The following is an 18,278-nucleotide window of genomic DNA, read 5'->3' on the forward strand; positions in this document are numbered from 1 at the left end:
ATACAGTTACTTGGCTGTCAAGGGAACTCTGTGGGGCTGAAAATGGGACATAATTTACTTGCCTGGGCTAGCAAAGCTCAGAGGTGCAGTACATGCTTTCTTCTCTTGGCTCTTGGTAGGATAAATGGCTCTGAAGTACTGAGTTTTTCAACATGAAGAGCATAATATTTATTGTGGGTTTTTAAAAATTGTCCGTGTTCTTTGTTTTGCACCTTAGAGGGTTTTTTTTTTTTGTTTTTGGGGTTTTTTGGTTTTTTTTGTTTTTTTGTACCCTCTTTGAAGCTGTTGTTGATGTGCTATTTGGGCTAATATGAAATTTGTCTAAGACTCATAATTAGGTAACTACTTACCAGGAGTCCTTTCTAACTAGATGCTGAACTGCAGAGCACTGTGGTAGCAGGGTGTCCCTGATGCTCCCTGTTTCCTGACTTATCCACATGAGAAACTGTGCTGGGTGAACCTACTTGCAATCCAGGTCCCTTACAATAGTTAACATGTGCATGTGTATGTGTTTTCCCTGGAACATAAAGCTGAAGGGATCTGCATGGATATCTGGTTATTGATGAAACCTTCACTATTCAAAAAGATCCAAAAGATGCATTGCCTTGTACCCTGGCTGTCCACGTTAACTGCATTTACTAGCAAAGAGACACAAAGCTTCCAGAAGGAGTAAAACATTCCAAACTAAGGCCATTATATTGTTGTGGCATGTTGAATTTCCAGTTTGGATGTAAGAGATATTAAACTTCTACTAATTATAAGAGGGGGTAAGGCTGCAATGAACTGGCCCCATAAGAATGACAGAGTCACACTTAAAAGCCCAGCAGCTGGTAAATTTGCTGGTTTAGCTTTTAACTGCAGTCATCTCTGCCTTGCCACGTATCTCTGTATCTGTTGGAATGCCTGGAAAGTTCACAGTTTTACAGCTACTGCTCTGGAGAAGGATGGTTTTTGTTAGCATCCTCAGGCTCTGACTTTTGTTCACTCATGTCCTAAGGAGCCAATGGTTCAGTAGTATTGATCAATGAAGGGCAGCCTGTCACATTGAAAGCTTTCAGTTTCTCCTTCATTGCTGTACAATCAATTAATCTGTGCCTTGAGGAAAACTTTACTAAAGCAGGAGGGATAGATAGGAAGTAAGATAGGCTTATCACCCCTCTTTGCTTTGAAATAACCTTGATAAAGGGTGCGTTCTACACAGTCCAACTTCAGAAATTCTCACACTCATACTTAATGCAATCACAGAGTTGTATGCTAGCAAAGAAAGAGAAAAGAATAAAGGAAGAGATGTAAGAGGGCAGATTTTGAAAATCAGAATGTCACTGAGAGGAGAACAATTAGGGGCTGTGAGGACCGTAGGTAATTTTGTGCTAGAAGTGGTGGAACAGGATAGGTACAGGGCAGGTAGATGTGAGTTGAATGGAAATGGGATCACAGGGATAATGTGGTCCTGGGCCTTGATCACCTTGTCCTCTGAGTATTTACTGTCTCTATCTGCACGTTTTCTTTTGACATTAACATTTTCATTACTCATCCAAAAAGGGCTGTGGGCAAGAAATGCAAACTTGGGATCTTAGTCCCCAGTTTTGAGATGATCCAGTACACAACTGTGAGTTTGTATTGCCTTTCACCTTTACCTGAGGACAGTGTGGAAGTGAGCCCTGAATCCATACTGCAGGCACTATGGATCTTGCCCAGGAAGATCAAATCCACACTTTGAAGTTCATACCTGCATCTCCACGTGCTGTAGTCATGATGGCACTGAGTGATGTGGAAGAATTAATGATTTGCTAATCTAGCAGGTTTTCTCTTCAGAAGATACTGGCAATTCTCTACTGATGAGACATGACATTAAGAAAAAATTATCTCTGTGTTATGGTTTCTTTCCTTCCTAGCAAAGGTGATATCTTTGCAGAATATTTCTTTTAATGGTAAAACTTCATAAATGGTTATGGAATGCCTTGAATGTTAAGAGGTATGGCAGTGCTAACACTGCAATGTGCTGAATTTATTGATAACCTGCATAGCATTCTCAGCCATGTTGCTATTCACAGAATCAGAGAATATTCTGAATTGACAGGGACTCACAAGGAACATCAAGTCCATTTTCTGGCCTTGCACAGGACACCCCAAGACTCACACCATGTGCCTGAGAGTGTTCTCAAAACACTTACTGCACTCTGTCAGGCTTGGTGCTGTGAGCACTGCCCTGGGAGGCCTGTTCCAATGCCCAGCCATCCTCTGGGTGAAAAACCTCTTCCTAATACCCAACCTAAACCTCCCCTGACACAATTTCAGGCCATTTCCTTGAGTCCTGTCACTGTCACCACACAGGAGAGAGCAGTGCCTGTCCCTCTGCTTCCCCTCACAAGGAAGTTGTAACTGCAGTGAGGTCTCCTCTCCTCTCCTCCAGGCTGTCTGAGGTAGTTCTGGAAGTTAGAAAAAAGAAACTGGAGTGTGTGTGGTTGCCTTAGTGTTCTAGTCATCTTCAGATGCCAAGGGAATGAAATTATAACCCCCTTCAAGGTCTGAGATTTGAGCAGTGTCACTGGAAACATTAGGGCAGCTGCCAACTTTTTAAAGATCTGCCGATAAAGTGCAGCTCAGAGCTGTTGGCTGCTCTTTCCACAGCTAAGAAGAAGCTCTGGCTGGAAACCTGATCCTGGGTGCTCAATCCCTCTGCAATCTGATTCCACTGCAGCGAGTGCACTCTGATTTTAACCCTTAAGACCAAGCCAGTGCCTCCTGAGTTAGATGTGATTTTACACAGCAACTCTGCTGAAATGAGTACAAGACTGCCAGGTAGCTCAGGCTTAAGTCAGGGCAGGGGTGGGGTGGAAGCACAGCTGACCTGTGCTCTGGTCTGTCAGTGCCCAGGATCTTGTAGCCTAAAAAAGACATATTTGCTGAATGGAAATGCAATCTAAGTTAATTGATGTACCAGCAAAACACAAAACAAGACAAGCTTGTGCTGGGATGGGAGAAGAGGAAGCAAATGGACTTTTTATACTTCAGGGCAGTAGTTAGTACACTAAGGAACGCATCAATAGTGTAACATTGGGCTAAAATTGAAACTGGTTGCATATAGAATATGGGAGATCAAACTCATACCTTGTATATAAAACCTCTGTTTTATTTACATCAGTAAAAAATAAATGTTAAAATCGAGCCTGGTCTTACAAAACAACTGTATTCCAGAAATGTTGTATTTGTGGAAAATTGAATTGTTGACCAAAAAACCTGTTAAAAAATTAATCTCTTTTTAAAAAGTGGTGAGGCAAGCTATCATTTCCTGCATACTACAGTTACTCTCAATTTCATGCTAACAATACAAATCAAAGGTAAACACATTTTTTTGCAAGAGTCCTGTACATTACTGGACTAAAGAGAGCATCTTAACTGCATGTCATCATGAGTTCCCGTTATGAACTTGCAAATCACTCCCCCAGAAGATGTGTCTTTTGTACAATGATCAGTTTGCTGCAGCATCCTTTGGGCAGCATCAGAATCCTTCAGCAGCTCCAGCCTTTAGGTGGGACTGTGTTTGCAAGGAGTCTCCTGATGAGCACAGTCAGAGCCGGGAGGGATGAAGTGCTGGGATGCCAGGTCATGCACACATCTTCAGGGGAACCTGGTTTTGGGCAAAGATGCTTTGGCTGACTCCATGTCCATGGAGCACATGTGGGAGGAAGTTTCCAGTTTGACTGCTGAAGTGTTGCCCCATGTGCTGCTGTAGAAGAATCTGCTGCTTGAGGGATGTAAAGAAATACTTTCTCTTATTCCCCATCAGCTGTGCTGGGAAGTTTCAGCATGAAGCCATGAAGAGATGAACTGATTGTAGTAGCTGAGGAGAAGCTGTCCTCCCACTCTGCTCTGTCTTCCTCTGCAAAGCTGCATTTAGTGCCAGTTTCCTGCTGTCATGTTTCTGCTTTGCTTCTGTTCTACTGCCAGCAGAACAAACCAACCCAAAATGCATGCAGAAATACATTTGTATTCTTACCCAGGAGGGGGAGAACTGCACTTCTGATGAGGGGGAGGACTAACTCACTGGTGAGCTTTGCAGTATCTCCCTGGTGGTTTTCCAGCTTGATAGGGGATGGTGCATCAGCCCATGGGATTGCACAGCGCATTGGTTGATCTCTGTATGGGTGTGGCTGCTTGGCATCTCTGAGCTCACACACCCCTGACCAGCCAAAGTATCTATTCACTGCAAGTTGCTTCTCCATCTTCAAACCCCCTCTTTAAACATAATGATTAAGGTTTCCTTGTGTCTGTGGTGCAAAATGGCACTGAACTTGGTGAAAGATGCTTGTGGTTAAGGCACAGGACTGAAACTCAGGAGTTCAGTATCCAGGGAGTAGCCCTTGTCCTGGAGAAGGTGAAGCTCTGTCCCCCCAGCATGAAGGTGGGCAGGAAGGGTAAAAATGCTGTGTGAAGGTGAAGTCCTCAAACACCACCTTGATGAAAACTGTAGGAAAAAATTTAAACTATTCCTAACAAAGTATGATGCAAATGGCTTTTTTTTTTTTTTACAGATCTTATTCTGTACTGAAGTTGTAGATGAAAACATGTCAAATGAAACTAAAACTACATTAATTAAAAGTTGCATCTTAACCATGGCAGCATATTAGTTAGGTGAGGAAGATCCAGTAATTTTTGAGACTGTATTCCAGTGAATGCTGTAGAAGTTTAGGATTAATTGACTGTAAATAACTTGTGTTTTTATTAACAAGAATCTGTCTAGACTATCCAGTTAAATTACAATAAATACCCTCAAACTACATAAATCAGAAAAAAAATAAAACTTTTTCAGGGAGAACACTCTATGGTGGCATTTTTTTTTTCTTTTACAAAAAACCAAAACAAAACCTCCAAATATGTCCTTAGATGCCTTGTGATTTATAATGGTGTTTGATCAGGGTGTTGCAAAACTAATCAGGATTAAGCCTGGAAACTAGAGGTGATAAGATTATCTGGTAATCAAAGGTGATTTAGAAGATCAAAGGCTTTTTTGAGGGAGTAAGATCCCTATTTTTTTCCTTCAAAAGGAGTTGCTTTGTTTTAACTTGTATATGACATTATTCTCTCCCTGCCTGTTGATAAACACCCAGGATAAAAATGTGGCTTTGCTGAAGCCATGGATGTTTCACTGCAGTAACATGCCATTGGTTCAGGGTTTTACCTCCCTCCTGGAAAAGTCACAACAGCCCTTTTTACACAGACTGTGATGCCTACCGAATAAATAACATTCTGAATAACAATAATTTGTATTAGTTTTTTAAATGCTTTTGTCTAAACTGGCAAAAAAAATACTTGGCTATAGGTCCTGTCTTCATCAACCAAATTTGCCTGAGATTCCCCCAGCTACAAAGTGTTTCTTTTGCTCTGTAAACCTCTGGGCTAAACCACGGAATGAAAGGAGAAGCAGCTGGCTGGTATTCCATTAGATTGCTGAGCCCAGTTTGGGGTTCCTGGTGCAATGCCATCACAGTTTCCTTGCAGGAGAAGATGAAGCCATGCTTTGGAGGCTTTGGTAAGGCTGTTTCCTTCCTCTGGGGCCTCTGGCCCTGCTTGTGCCTGTGCCTCTGGGGGTGCTTGTGCTGTCAGTCCCTCTGCAGCCCCTGGCCCACGACGTAGAGCTCGGGGTGGGAAGCGGATCTGCTGGAATCTTTGGATTCAGGAACGCCAGAGCTGCTCCAAGAGTCACCTGCTTTTCTAGGGCTCTTCTCCAAGCTGCAGAAGGAAAGATGCTTAAGAGGCTAATGAATCATGACTTTTTAAAACAGTACTGATCAGACCACGTTAACCTACAAAGCACAGATGCTGCACGATACCCAATCATCCTCCGTCTCCTCCTGAACACCCTCCTTGTGTGCACCATCCAGATTTCACCCCTGTCATGCCAAATGCACTGTACTCTGCCCTCCCAGACCTCTCACAGGAAGAAAACATTCTGTGTGTTTTACAGGGGATGAGTGTGAGACTGTGTTTCCCTGCAGGTGGGGGCAGATTTGAGAGAAAAGGAGAGGAAAGGTCTTACCTGTGCACCTGCTTATTCTGGTTACAGAAATTTCTGAGCACACCAGCATGACTGTGGGAGGGGAATTCTGGTACTACAAACCTGCTGCTCTCACTCTGGTGACAGGAGCACTGAGACACAGAAAGTGTAAATGACATTCTTGAGGTTTCTCTGGCACTCCCTAGGGGTGCAGGGACTTTATGGATCCAGACTGATCATAGCAGTGGATCCAGCCGGGGGTATCTCACACCCTGTGCCTTCCTGCTGAAGTGTGTGAAGTGTGCCCTGTGCTGCTGCAGCTCATTCATGGCTTAAGTCAACATGGGGAAATATTTCAGAGCTATCTGGGAATCATTACTGTATTTTAAGTATATAAACTACTTAAATGAATGAGGTTTCAACTACAGACAAGCTGTTATGTTCCTACTCTTAACTGCTGGGACTTTAATGATTTGAACTGCTAAATGAAGAGATTTGTGATACATGTCATCATGAAACTAATCCAGATTCAAATATCCCCCAAGATGCAGAAGGACTCATTTGGGCTACTTGCTTTGAGCCTGATTCAGTCAACCTAATCTCAGCCCCCTTCAGTTAACCCCATTCTCAAGCTCTCATTGAACAGTTAAAGACAATAGCATTTTATCTTCTCTCTCTGCTCTGCCACTCGGGAGAGGAGCAGTCTCAATGAAATACTACTTTGTTAAGGTGCATACACAGAAACTGTGTTAGAGATTAACAGAATTTCTATGAGCAGAGCAATTGTACATGTTGTGCCTTACTGAGATGCCAATAATTGCTGATTGCTGTCAAATGACCAAGCTTAGAAAACAGCCAAGTTATCTCAGTCTATCCAGCCACAGGCTGTTCAAACAGGAACCAGTTGAATTGATTTGAGAACTGAAGTTCTTGTCAGGTACCCTAAGACTAAATGCAAAAGATCCAGATCCAGCCCTGGCTAGGGCTACTGATGTTTTGAGTCCTTACAAAATGGGATGGGCAGAAGGCAGGCTTGGAAAAGGAGTGGGTTTTGCCTTCTAGGAGAGCAGTGAGTGTGCACAATGCCCATCTGACATTTAATGCCCATCAATGCCAGCTTGCAAAATGGGATGGAAGTTGCCTCTTTTTTGTGAGTGTGTTTCTGCTAAAAGAGTCTGTGTGGGAGAGGGAACTCAGTTGCCTCCTTTTGCTTGTACAAGCTCTGCCAGATTATCTTTGGCAACCTACTTCTCAGCAAATGGATGTTTTAGTTTGGTATGGGAAAAGTGGGGGGATATATCTCTCACATCCCTGAGTTTGTGATGGGAGAAACTGGATAACTCACTGCTCTTCAGAATGTTTTACCTATAAAAGACTCTGTCCTCTCCCTTCTACTAATGAGGTTCTAATAACACAGAAAAATAACACAGGGAAACACCACACAGACCAAAAAAAGGCATTGTTTTGTTTGGAAAGAAGAGGTAAAGCAAGGGAAGGAATGAAGGGAAGGAGACTGACAGCTGTGTAGTAATGGTTTGTGATTTTGAGACCAGATGCAAACGTTGCTAGAATGAGGAGATTTAGGTTTAGGTTTAGGTTTAGGTTTAGGTTTAGACATTTTCAGATTTTCCTCAGTCAGCTGGAGGAATTACAAAGCAAAGAAAGTCCTGGCTGTTTAATGAGCTTGGAGGAGACAGATGGATCAGAGTGTGGTGCTTTGTCCATTAAGGCACCTGCTGAAAGAGCAGGGCCCAGCATCTGCACAGGGTGATGTGGTGCTCACAGCTGTGGCAACCACCCCAGTCCTGAGCAGGAGGAGAGGACTACAGTGATGTGAGGAGCTCGCAGAGCTTTTTCCCCATGTTCATTCCTAAAATGGTCCTCTCTGCCCATCAGCACATTGGCTGTGATAATTCATTTTAGGCCATTCAATGCAAGGTCCGTAAAATTTACTCCAGGTAGCTTATTTTGGGTGTAAGAAAACACAGTTGTGTATTGAATCTTAAATCAGTGTATGTGGTAATTAATGGCCTAAATTTCCCTTTTGCTTATGTTGATATAAATTTGGCATAGCTGACTAGTACTGCTGTTGATGTTCATTGGGATGAATGATAAGCTGAATTTGACCAACAACATAGATTTCATTCTTCCAAAATACTCGTAGATCATAACACTAGGATATATGACTTTTTTCATGAAAGGGATGATTTTATTTACAGTGAGGTTTTTTTATATTACTCACTATACTCTGATAGACTGTGATAGAAAGATAATATACCCCACTGAAATATAAATTAGCTAGCATGGATTTAAAATCCATCCATAAAAACTGCAGGGGCTTTTGTCCTGCAAGGTTTTACATAAAACCTCTTTTGAAAACATTTATTTCTGCTGGCAGGCACTGGACTAGAAAAAAGCTGACTTCACACAGTACATAAAAACAACAGAAAGCCTAGCAAAACTGTACAGGAATTTTAGGAAATATTCAAATGTCAGACTACAGTGCAATATTAGAACTGGGAATGCAAAATGGTTTGCATTTCCCAGTGTTTTTTACATGTTTTGTTCAGCACATTCCTCTACTGCCAGCATGGGGTACTCAGTCCTTATTCTGTCTTTGGAGTGGGAATGCCTGGACATCTGTCTTCAGTGCTCATGACTGTCCCTGTGCTCACAGTGCCCTGAGTGCTTGTACAAGTGCATTTCATCCTGTTGGGACTGATCTTGCAATCCCTATCCCTCCTCAAGGGAATGAGTCATGACTGCAGCTCTTCTGGGGCAAGAGCAAAAATACTACTCATGTGTGGAAAGGTTACCAGAGAAGCTTAAAGCTTAATGGACTTACACATCCTAAGATGCTAAGGAACTAGAATAACAACACTGTACTTCTAGGCTGTTACACATCTTTGAGTATTCCCAAACACCCAATACTATTTCCTGGCTAGTTTTATGATTTATTTTTTTCTTAGGTGATAGACAAAATTTAAAGCTAAGCCCATTTTTTTAAATAAGAGGCCACCACTTTTAGCAAACATGGAATTGACCTGTTTTCTTTTTCAGAGCAATGAATCCCCAGTAGCCATGGGATGCTTTTTCATTTGGAAAACTGGGTTTGGGCTATGGACCCAGCAGACTTGACATCAGCACCTAAGTTTGAAATTGTGCACAAACAGCTCAAAATTCCAGCCTATAATTATGTCCACACAGATCCTTGCCTATACATTATCTGTCTCTCATTCTTGCCAGCTGAATTGAAACATTCCCACACAGTTTTCAGATGAACAGTTTATATTGCATTAGAAGCTGATATAGAACAACACCCCTCCTCTTGGCTCAAGCCTATCTTCTTATAAATATTTATGTTTATAACCTGAGGGCTGCCTCAGAGCTTTTAAAAATTGGATGTGGATGCCCTTAGCCCCCCATACAAATAAGGGGAGTTTTGTGCTATGAAACCAACACTGAATTTTCCCCAGGGTGCCCGTCACAGCTTATGTGTAAGGGTAAGGCTTGAGCAAGCCATGGAAAGTTAACTCTTCATTCAGACAGGTAGTCTACTAAAATCTGAGGCAAGAAAATATAACAGATTATTTCGGTTGGAAGGGACGGACAATGATCATACAGTGCTATCTTTGATTCCCATCAGAAATTTAGAAAGTCAACATGGTGCTATAGGTCTGCTTTTTTGGCATGAAGTTCCTTACCTTGCTTGGTTGAGTGCAGGTTCACTGCCAGCTGTTAGAGGAGCTGGAAGGTGAGGCTGGAGCCCTGGTCGGCGGTCAGAGAAGCTTCTCCTTACGAATGGCTGAGGATTGGTGCTGCTCAGGGACAGCTTCCTGGGCCGCTCTCCGGGCTGCCGGAACAGCAAGCTGCTCTTTGGGGAATGTGATGCAGCTTCAAGCTGGCTAGTCACCCCAGCAGTGCCTTTGCCTGGTACCACTGGAGGTCTGGCTTCAAATAAGGAAGAGGTGGCTGGGCAGAATATGGAACGGACATTGCTGCCCCTCTTGGAGGAGGAGAGCTGGTGCTCATCCCCAGCATCCAGCCCAGCTCTTGGCCCCTTGTGGGAGCAAGATGGGGAGGCTGGTGGGGAGGGGGTGGTAGGGGATAGAGCAGGGGAGCCTGCCAGCCGCTGTGCTGTTGGTGAGCTTTGCTTGTGCCCCACAGGAGGGCTGAGGGGTTTTCGCTGTGGTGGCGGAGAGGGCAGCTTCTTCTGCAAAGGTGGGCTGGGCATCCTGGGGCTAGAAGGGGGGCTGGGTTTCCTCTGCATGGTCGGGGAGCTTGGTTGCGTGCTGCTAAAGGCCTGCAGAGAATGCCTGTGATGTGCTGGGGGGCTGAAAAGCAGTTTCTCAGTTGGAGAAGAAGGAGGAGTCCTCGTTGGGGAGACCCTCCTGGTGAACAGAGAGCCTTTCTCATTGCTCCGGGGCAGGTCGGGAGAGCCGTGCTTCTGGCACGGCGCTGAAGGTGCAGGACTGGGGCCCTTGCTCTCTGAGCTGTTGCTGTGTGGGGTTGAAACCTCACTGGGATTTCGAAGAGGAATAATTTTATGGGTTTGCTTGTATAAATCCGCAGCCTCTTTCCTCTGGGTTGCCAGTATCTCCTCCTGGCTGAGGATGCGCACGCTGGTAGGGTTCAGCTCCAGAGAGTACCTGTGCGGTTTCTCATCCCCTGCCCTGGCATTCCTTTGGCCTTTATTAGTCACTCCACTGGGACCACTGATATTTTTACTGGGCAATAAGTCGATGGACTGAAGGGAGGCTTTCATTTTGGGGGAAACTTGTGATCTCTTAGCAGCATGCAGTTCTGGTTTGGAGGTCTTTTTGGCATCTTCTGAAGAGTTTCCTTCTCTACTTGCAGTTTCTTCAGGCTCAGATAAATTTTCAGAAGAAGTGTCCATTAACAATTCAGGTGGTGGTGGTGGCAGGTTCTCAGTGTCATCATCGGTCTCTTCCTTTGTGTCCTTCTTGCTTAATTCTGCTGGTGGTGCAGGAATAAAGGCATTTGGAAAGCCAGAAGAAACATCATTGGTGTTTGTGTCTTCTACTGGTGAAACACGATGCTTAAGATTCAAAGGTGCCAGGCCTCTCTGGAAGGGAGTGGTGGGCGGGATGACTGGAAGTCCAAATTTTCTGATGCACTTTATTGGTCCTAAGGATCTTAGAGGCGCGGTTTTTGCGAGATCACCACTAGGACTGAAGGTCTCAATCAGTTTTTTGACAGACTGCCGGGAGGTGCAGCTGCTGCCACTCGGCATTTGTGCTCCAGGAGGCCCATTCTCCTTGCCTCCTGGTGTCCCCTGGGTAGGTTCAGTAGCTGTCACAGGCTCCCTGACTTTCTTTTCATTCAGCGGAAGGACAGGATTTTGATCAGATGTGAACAAAGGGACTTTGTCCTGGTTAGGCAGGATGCTGAAATTTTTTGAGAGGCCTGCCTTCAACTTGCGGGAAGACTTAGATGTGATACGCTCATCGTGCAAATAAGGTGCTGTTCTTGATTTCCAAAGCTCCAGGTTGTTAGCTAGATCCTTTCCACACAACATTTCCAGCCTTTTGCTGAGCTCCTTTTGAGTCCTCTGAAGCTCAAGGAGAGTTGGGTCCTCCGCCTGGCTTCTGAGGGACTCCTCTGACCTGGACCGTCGCTGTTTCCCAAACTTTCTCTGTCTGCCTGTTGCCGTGCTGGGCCTTTTAGCTAGGACTGCTCTTCCACTCTCATCCTCTATCCATTCTTTACGCCTGGATTTAGCTGGGACAAACTTGATTTTTTCACTGATGGCATCTTTCATCTTCAAAATGATTTCTTCTGTATCTACGTTCTCTGTCCTTTTGATGGACTGCCTTTGAATGTTATCAGTGAGTGCAGGTGAAGACAGGGACCTCGGCAGAACATCCTTCCCCATTTCTGATAAACTTGTGTTGTCATCATCCTCCCCCAGCGTGCTCTCTTCATCATCATCATCATCATCTTCATCCTCATCAGAAGGAAAATCTGTTGATTCACAGATTTTGAAATGTTCACCTTCCTGAGTAGAGTCAGACTGCAAGGAGTTGTAGGAACAGATTTTGCTCAAGTTTGCATGTTGGGGCATGGTAGAAGTGCCTTCTGCCCGACAAGAAGTCGCTTCCCTGCTTTGCACAGATGAATGAAACACGTCTTTAAAACGCCTTTCAAGGGCACAGCCATGGGATGCAGCTGTGCCTGCCGACGCTGTCCCCCCATTCGCACGCTCCACTGTTCCCGCATGCTTTCGGGATGGGTGTCCATGTGTGCAGGAGTCGCTTGGCTGTCCTCCATGCTGGCTGAGAGCACCGAACTCTTTGAGGGATTCATTGTCCACACCAATGCCACTGTCCTCAGAACAGAGAGTCCTGTCATCACCGTGGGACCGAGAGGGCCCCACAGTTGAGGCTTCGAGCAGCTTTACTGTCCGTAGCAGGTGCTCATCAAAGCTTTGTTTTGCTTTCAGTTTGCCTTCCAAGTTGCTTGCAGCAGACTGCAGGTAGCTGCATGTCTCCTGCAGGGCGTTGGACGTGAGAGAGGCCAGCATCCCACTCACCAACTGCATTTTGTTGACCGTGTACTGCAGCAGCTGTTGCAGAAGATCTGGATGCTCCTTCAGATCGTCCTTTTCCACTGGCCATGCCAGATTCCCACCCACATCTTTGAGAAGACTTTCCCCATCATTAGCGATTTCCTCCAAGAGCTGGTTGATTTCATCAAAGCGAAGCACAAGGAAGCTGATCATCTGCTGCAGGAAAAGCTGAGTTTGGGTGGCCTGGTTGGCCATGTGCAGAATAGCTTCATACTTGGAGAGGTTGGGATGCAAGTAGGCATATGCACTCTGGTGAGCCTTGACGAGCAATTCTGGGAAGTCTACCTTCTTCTCTGTCTCACACGGGGCCAGAATGGACTTTTCTTTGCTTTTGTTGGGTTGACCTTGCTTTGCCAGCTTATGGGATTTTTTCTTCTTTCCTTTCTTTGGGATTTGCTTTGCGTTGCTTTCATTCTTGTCATCCCAGATGAAAGCTGATGCTTCCGATTCACAGGAGGTTTGCTTTCTGATCTCTATGGACTCAGTGACGTGTTTTTGAGACTCAATCAATTCAGACATAACAGCTTCAGCATCTGTGACTATCCTCTCAATTTGCTTGTCTTCCCTGGAAATCTGGAAATCTGAATGAGCTTTGGAAGATAACTGTGAATTATCATTTTTGTCCTGGTCTGACAGTCCATCCTCCTCCTCTTCTTCCACATAGTCCTTCCTCTGAATCCCATATTCATCAATATTGTAGCAAGATGAACCTTTAACCAGCAGAGGGATTCCCTTATCTCTTGAATCAATTGGCAAAACACTTTTGGGTTTATTCAAAGCCTTAAGACCACCTCTTGCAGCAGTACCAGCAGTCTCACTGCGAGAAGGTGTGCAGCCCATCTCTTCTTCGTTTTTACTTTTGGTCAAAAATCCAGAAGAGCAACACAAGTGAAAATAAAACTCACTGTGCCATCCTGAGCTGCAGACTGGCCTGTTTCTCAGGAGTTTTCCATCACGATCCCAGTTATGTTGTCAGCTTTCTTTGTTGTTCGCCTTTAAAATCCCATGTGCTTATTGCACAGGATCTGCTCTTGAAGTTGTGCCCTGTTCCATTGTACGCTCCCGCCTGCGTTTTCTTCTTTGATTCAAAAAAAGGAGTGTGAGAGCTCGGCTGGATTTAGAGCTAATGGATTAAGAGCACTTGTGTACCTCACTTCTGCCTTGACAGATGTCCTCTGCAAGTAAGATTTTAAGCTCATTAGGGTAAGCAGACTTCAGCCAGTCAGCACCAGTGTTGTATTTATAAAGGCAGATCTTTTTTTTTCCTGCGTATCGGGGGGCAGAAGAATTTGGTACCTGTCCCTGCTTTTTTCCTTGTTGCAAAATCATAACATACAATTGAATGCAGAGATCCAAAGGAACAGGCTGGATTTTGAAGCCTCTTTGAAGGGAAACTATTTGAACATGGCATGTAAGCATCATTAGATACTCCTTAACTAAGAGAAAGGTGACCTTGACCATGGATGTACCCACTGGAGAGTAAAAGACAGGAAATCAAATGAGTCAGAAATGCCTGTTAAGACTTTTGCCTTGAGAGTCTTCAGAATTTTCCCCTGCTTGCAAGTAGCAAGCTGTTTACTTTTTCCTTCTATGACTTCCAAACAACATTTTGGGGTTTTTTTTCTTCCTCTCAGATGATCATTCTTGAAAGTTATGTTTTTCCTTCTAGATAGTTTCCCAACCTGAAAATCTTAACTGCACAGCAACAGTATTTTAATTAAGTAATTCAGTAAAAAAGGTTTTGCATATCTTGTTAAGACAGTACCTGAATCTAGTGGATCCAAACTGTTTATTTTCAAATTAAAAATTTAATGAAAATTCATTTTTTTTCTTTGTGAGTGTCTTGGGATAAAATTTGAACTCACAAAAGTCACCTGCTTACGTTTTTCTTTTTTTTTTTTCATTTGCCAGGGCTTAGTTCTCTTACATGCAAGGCTTAATGGCCTAAAACTCTAAGAAAGGAAAAAAAAATAATAAATTAAAAAAATACAGATCTTTGTCTGAAAAAGGGAAGGGAAGGGAAGGGAAGGGAAGGGAAGGGAAGGGAAGGGAAGGGAAGGGAAGGGAAGGGAAGGGAAGGGAAGGGAAGGGAAGGGAAGGGAAGGGAAGGGAAGGGAAGGGAAGGGAAGGGAAGGGAAGGGAAGGGAAGGGAAGGGAAGGGAAGGGAAGGGAAGGGAAGGGAAGGGAAGGGAAGGGAAGGGAAGGGAAGGGAAGGGAAGGGAAGGGAAGGGAAGGGAAGGGAAGGGAAGGGAAGGGAAGGGAAATCTGTTTCAATCACTTCTAAGGTCAGGATGATATAATAGTACTCTGAAGGAGAAGCTAGGGAAGCCAAAGTAAAATTGGATGAGTGAGAAGATGCTTGTCTTTTCCAGGTACTTATTTGTGAAGGGTGGCATGTGGCTGAAGGTCAAAACAGCAACCACCCCCAACTTCCCTCTTCACTACTCAGACTGGCCTAAATGGATTTGTTTTTTAATTTCCAGGCACAGCTTTCCTCAATGTTGCAGGGGTTACAGACAACAGTGGCCAACTCAAACACTGACTAGAAGTCTACAGCTTCTCTTTAGCAATTTCCACCTGCATGGCCATGTGTGTCTTCCCCAATTCCCAAAAATCTTTACATGCTGCCAAGCCTACAAAATATTCTCAGACTTTAAGTAACTGCTTACATGATTGATTCCTCAGGGCTGGACTGCAGTCTGTGTGGGAAGTTGTTATTCTCTGTAGCCCTGTTGTTCAAATCTTTTTATCTTTTCAGAAGAGGCAGCAAAATTACCTGGTTTTACAGGCAAGAAGGTAGTGATTCCCAGGAAGATTTTTAAAACTCTATGTTCTTTCTCCAAAGCAATTTTTCAGGAACACATATATTGCACTTAATATACATGATGGCATAATGACTTCCCACAAGGGTTTTCTGGGAAGCATCAGGTAATAACCTCCTGACTCTGCTTCTGGCCAGTCATTTAGCTCAGCTCTGTCTGCTGCTGTGCCTCACCACAATGTGTTTTTACTCCAGAACCATCCTAACACTTTCTGTATTCCCTGCTGGGCATGAACCTAATGTGTTCAAAGGGGAGAAGTGGAGCAGATGCACGCAGCTGCTTCATCCTGTGATGCTAATGGTCAGGATGTAGCCCTCCACAGTTCGTCTAGGAAAATACAGGAGAACAAGCAAATAGCCTTGATGTCCCTCCTCTACTTACAGTGTGACTTGAGAGACATCTCCATGTAGCTGCTTAATATTTGTGCTATGGAATCTCCGGTGTCTTTTTTCAAAAAGCAACTCCAACAGCTCCATTGCTCACACTGAGAATTTTGACAATTAACTCTTTGTTAGTTGGTGGTTGTACTTAGGAAGCTCTTTTTCTTCCCTTTGATCACTCATGTTACTTTTGTTTGAATTTTTGTTCTACTTATTTCCACACCATGCATTAACATGTTACAGGAAATAAATATATGGTTAAAAATGCAAAATCCTGTTTTGTGATTATGAATTATGCAGTCATTTATTATTTTAAATATTAATAGTAAACCAATACACATTTTATGATTTATTTATTACTAAATCAAGATCCAGGCTCATAGAAAATGTGTTTTAACAAGGAATCAGTTTTATACTAGTTTTAATTGCTGTCTGCATGTATATGCAATATGACTATTTAGTGTTGCCCCAGATTTATTAGGTTATGCGAGCTCTTTGATGTGGCTGTTTCCAAACATTTATGTAGCCGCATTTTTCTTAACAATACTCTTATTACCAAGTAGGTATATATTTCTTTGCACTTCTGAGGCACTTCAGAAAAATCCCAGTGCTTTACCTCATGAAAAATAATAAGGTAAGTACTTTATCTCATGATCATACAACAAAAGAGAGGATAAAATAGGTAATGCACATAAATGATTATGCCAAGTCTTAAAAATCTAAGGTTTGTATTTGTGGAAAAGAGCTCTCTGAGGAATTATGGAGAACTTGAGTGATAACAACAATTTTAAAGAGCTATTTTGCTCTCAAAGAAAAGCCCTTTTTCTTTTTTTTGTGTGAGCAAATTGAATATAACCAGGGAGCTGTTAATATTGTTGGCCTAGATAGCACTAAGTAAATAAGAAATAGTCTCTTTTTATTTCATCTTCTCCTGCAGAGCTGACTCTAGTTTGGGATATAGAGCAGGTTTTCTCCTTTCTGTAATCACTAGCAGAGATACATAAGAAGCTTCACATTGTTTCCCCTGTGGAAACCTGTTGACAATGGTAAGGAATAGGAGCATCATGATTTGAAGGAAATGTAGTTGCAAAGAATTTAATAGAACCAGTGAGTCCATACAGAGCTTTACTAGTGGTGGTGATGCAAGTGAAAGACAAAATTCTCAGAATTGGCTGTCCTTTTAATTTTTTTTTTAAATTCTAAGTAAAGTGTTTCAGTCTGATTGCATGAGGCAATAAATATGACCCCAATGCATTCAAAAGCCTGTTTTGCAAAAACATCTGGACTTTTTAAACAGCAGAAGGACAAGTAAAAAAAAAAAGTTGTCGAAAACAGCTAGAAAACTGGTTTTCCTCTCCAGCAAAAATACTTTATTAAGAAATTAATGAAGGAAGAAATACAAGTAGAAAACTAAAGAGAGTGATTTTGGGGGGTTTGCCTACACAGGGCTGTTGGTGCACTCAGGTGACCCAAAGGGGTCAAGGAAAATGGTATGATTAGTGTCAGCAGTAGTTTCGTGAGATATATTTACGTTTGTCTGTTATTTTTGGAAAGTGTGTTCTGGTCGGTCAGTGACAGTTTCCCTTTGCAAGGCATTCCATCTGCATTTTGGTGCTTGCTATTTGCCCCAGCCACCACATTCACTGCTGGTTTCAGGGGGTAAGACAGTGACTGCCAAAAGACAAGAGTTAGGATAAAGAACCATGTGAAACAGCACGAAGTCTTCAGCATAGATTTCCAGAGTTATGCAAATCTAGGAAATTAAAAGGAGGGGGTTCCACTGGCCTTGACAACAGCTACATTAGTTCTCATGAGTGAAAGCAGGTTTGTGGTTGTGGAGCAATTTCAAGGCAAGTCAGTTCCTTTCAGGTGAGGTACTGGCAATTTAACTAGCTGGCAAGGGCTTCAGCACTTTCTAATGGAAGGTGCTAGTATTAATTTTGGATCTAGAAGTGAGGTCCAGGAATTTGTATTCCTGAAAATTATCCCAAGATGCTACAAAAAAGCATGCAGCTATTTAGCTTTATGCCTTCTCCAGTTCCCCAGGGTTCCCTTACCTAGAGCATCTCAGGCTTTCCCTGAAAGCTGAGGCAAACACAGGATTCCTCCTGGCTTTCCCTCAGAGAGTGTCTCTAACCACAGTGTGTGTGCACACTCACTGTCAGAACCTCCCTGCTGCCCTAAGCCTTGCTCCAGAGCGGCTCTACTTGAAGCTGCAGTGCCTTCCTAAGCCATTTAAATGATTGTTTTCCTCTGGTGCATAAATCTGTGGAGATGAATGGGTTAGTAATGCTCTATTTCTGCCCAAAGAAGAAACAAGAAATGAAATAATATTTCAGTTGAAACAGGCTTGTTGCTCACAAGCATTGTTTCCCCATCTTCCTGCCAAGGTGGTCAGAGCTGGTGCAGCCCATTGTTTTGAGTTCTCCAGGTGTTCAGCAGCCTTGCTGCCCATGGCAGCACCAAATGAGTCAGACAGGATAGGCTGA

General features: G+C 43.4%; 1 protein-coding gene across 1 annotated transcript; it reads right to left on the bottom strand.

The window, feature by feature from the left end:
• Window positions 1-5,603: 5,603 nt before the first annotated feature.
• On the bottom strand, window positions 5,604-13,427 carry PCARE (photoreceptor cilium actin regulator). Its single transcript, XM_033053819.1, has 2 exons — window positions 9,703-13,427; window positions 5,604-5,733 (listed from the first exon to the last, which is right to left on the bottom strand). Exons 1-2 carry the CDS (start codon window positions 13,425-13,427, stop codon window positions 5,604-5,606), a joined length of 3,855 nt encoding a protein of 1,284 aa, XP_032909710.1.
• Window positions 13,428-18,278: the final 4,851 nt, after the last annotated feature.

The sequence above is a fragment of the Catharus ustulatus genome, chromosome 3 (assembly GCF_009819885.2).
Source record: "Catharus ustulatus isolate bCatUst1 chromosome 3, bCatUst1.pri.v2, whole genome shotgun sequence".
Classification (NCBI taxonomy): Eukaryota; Metazoa; Chordata; class Aves; order Passeriformes; family Turdidae; genus Catharus; species Catharus ustulatus.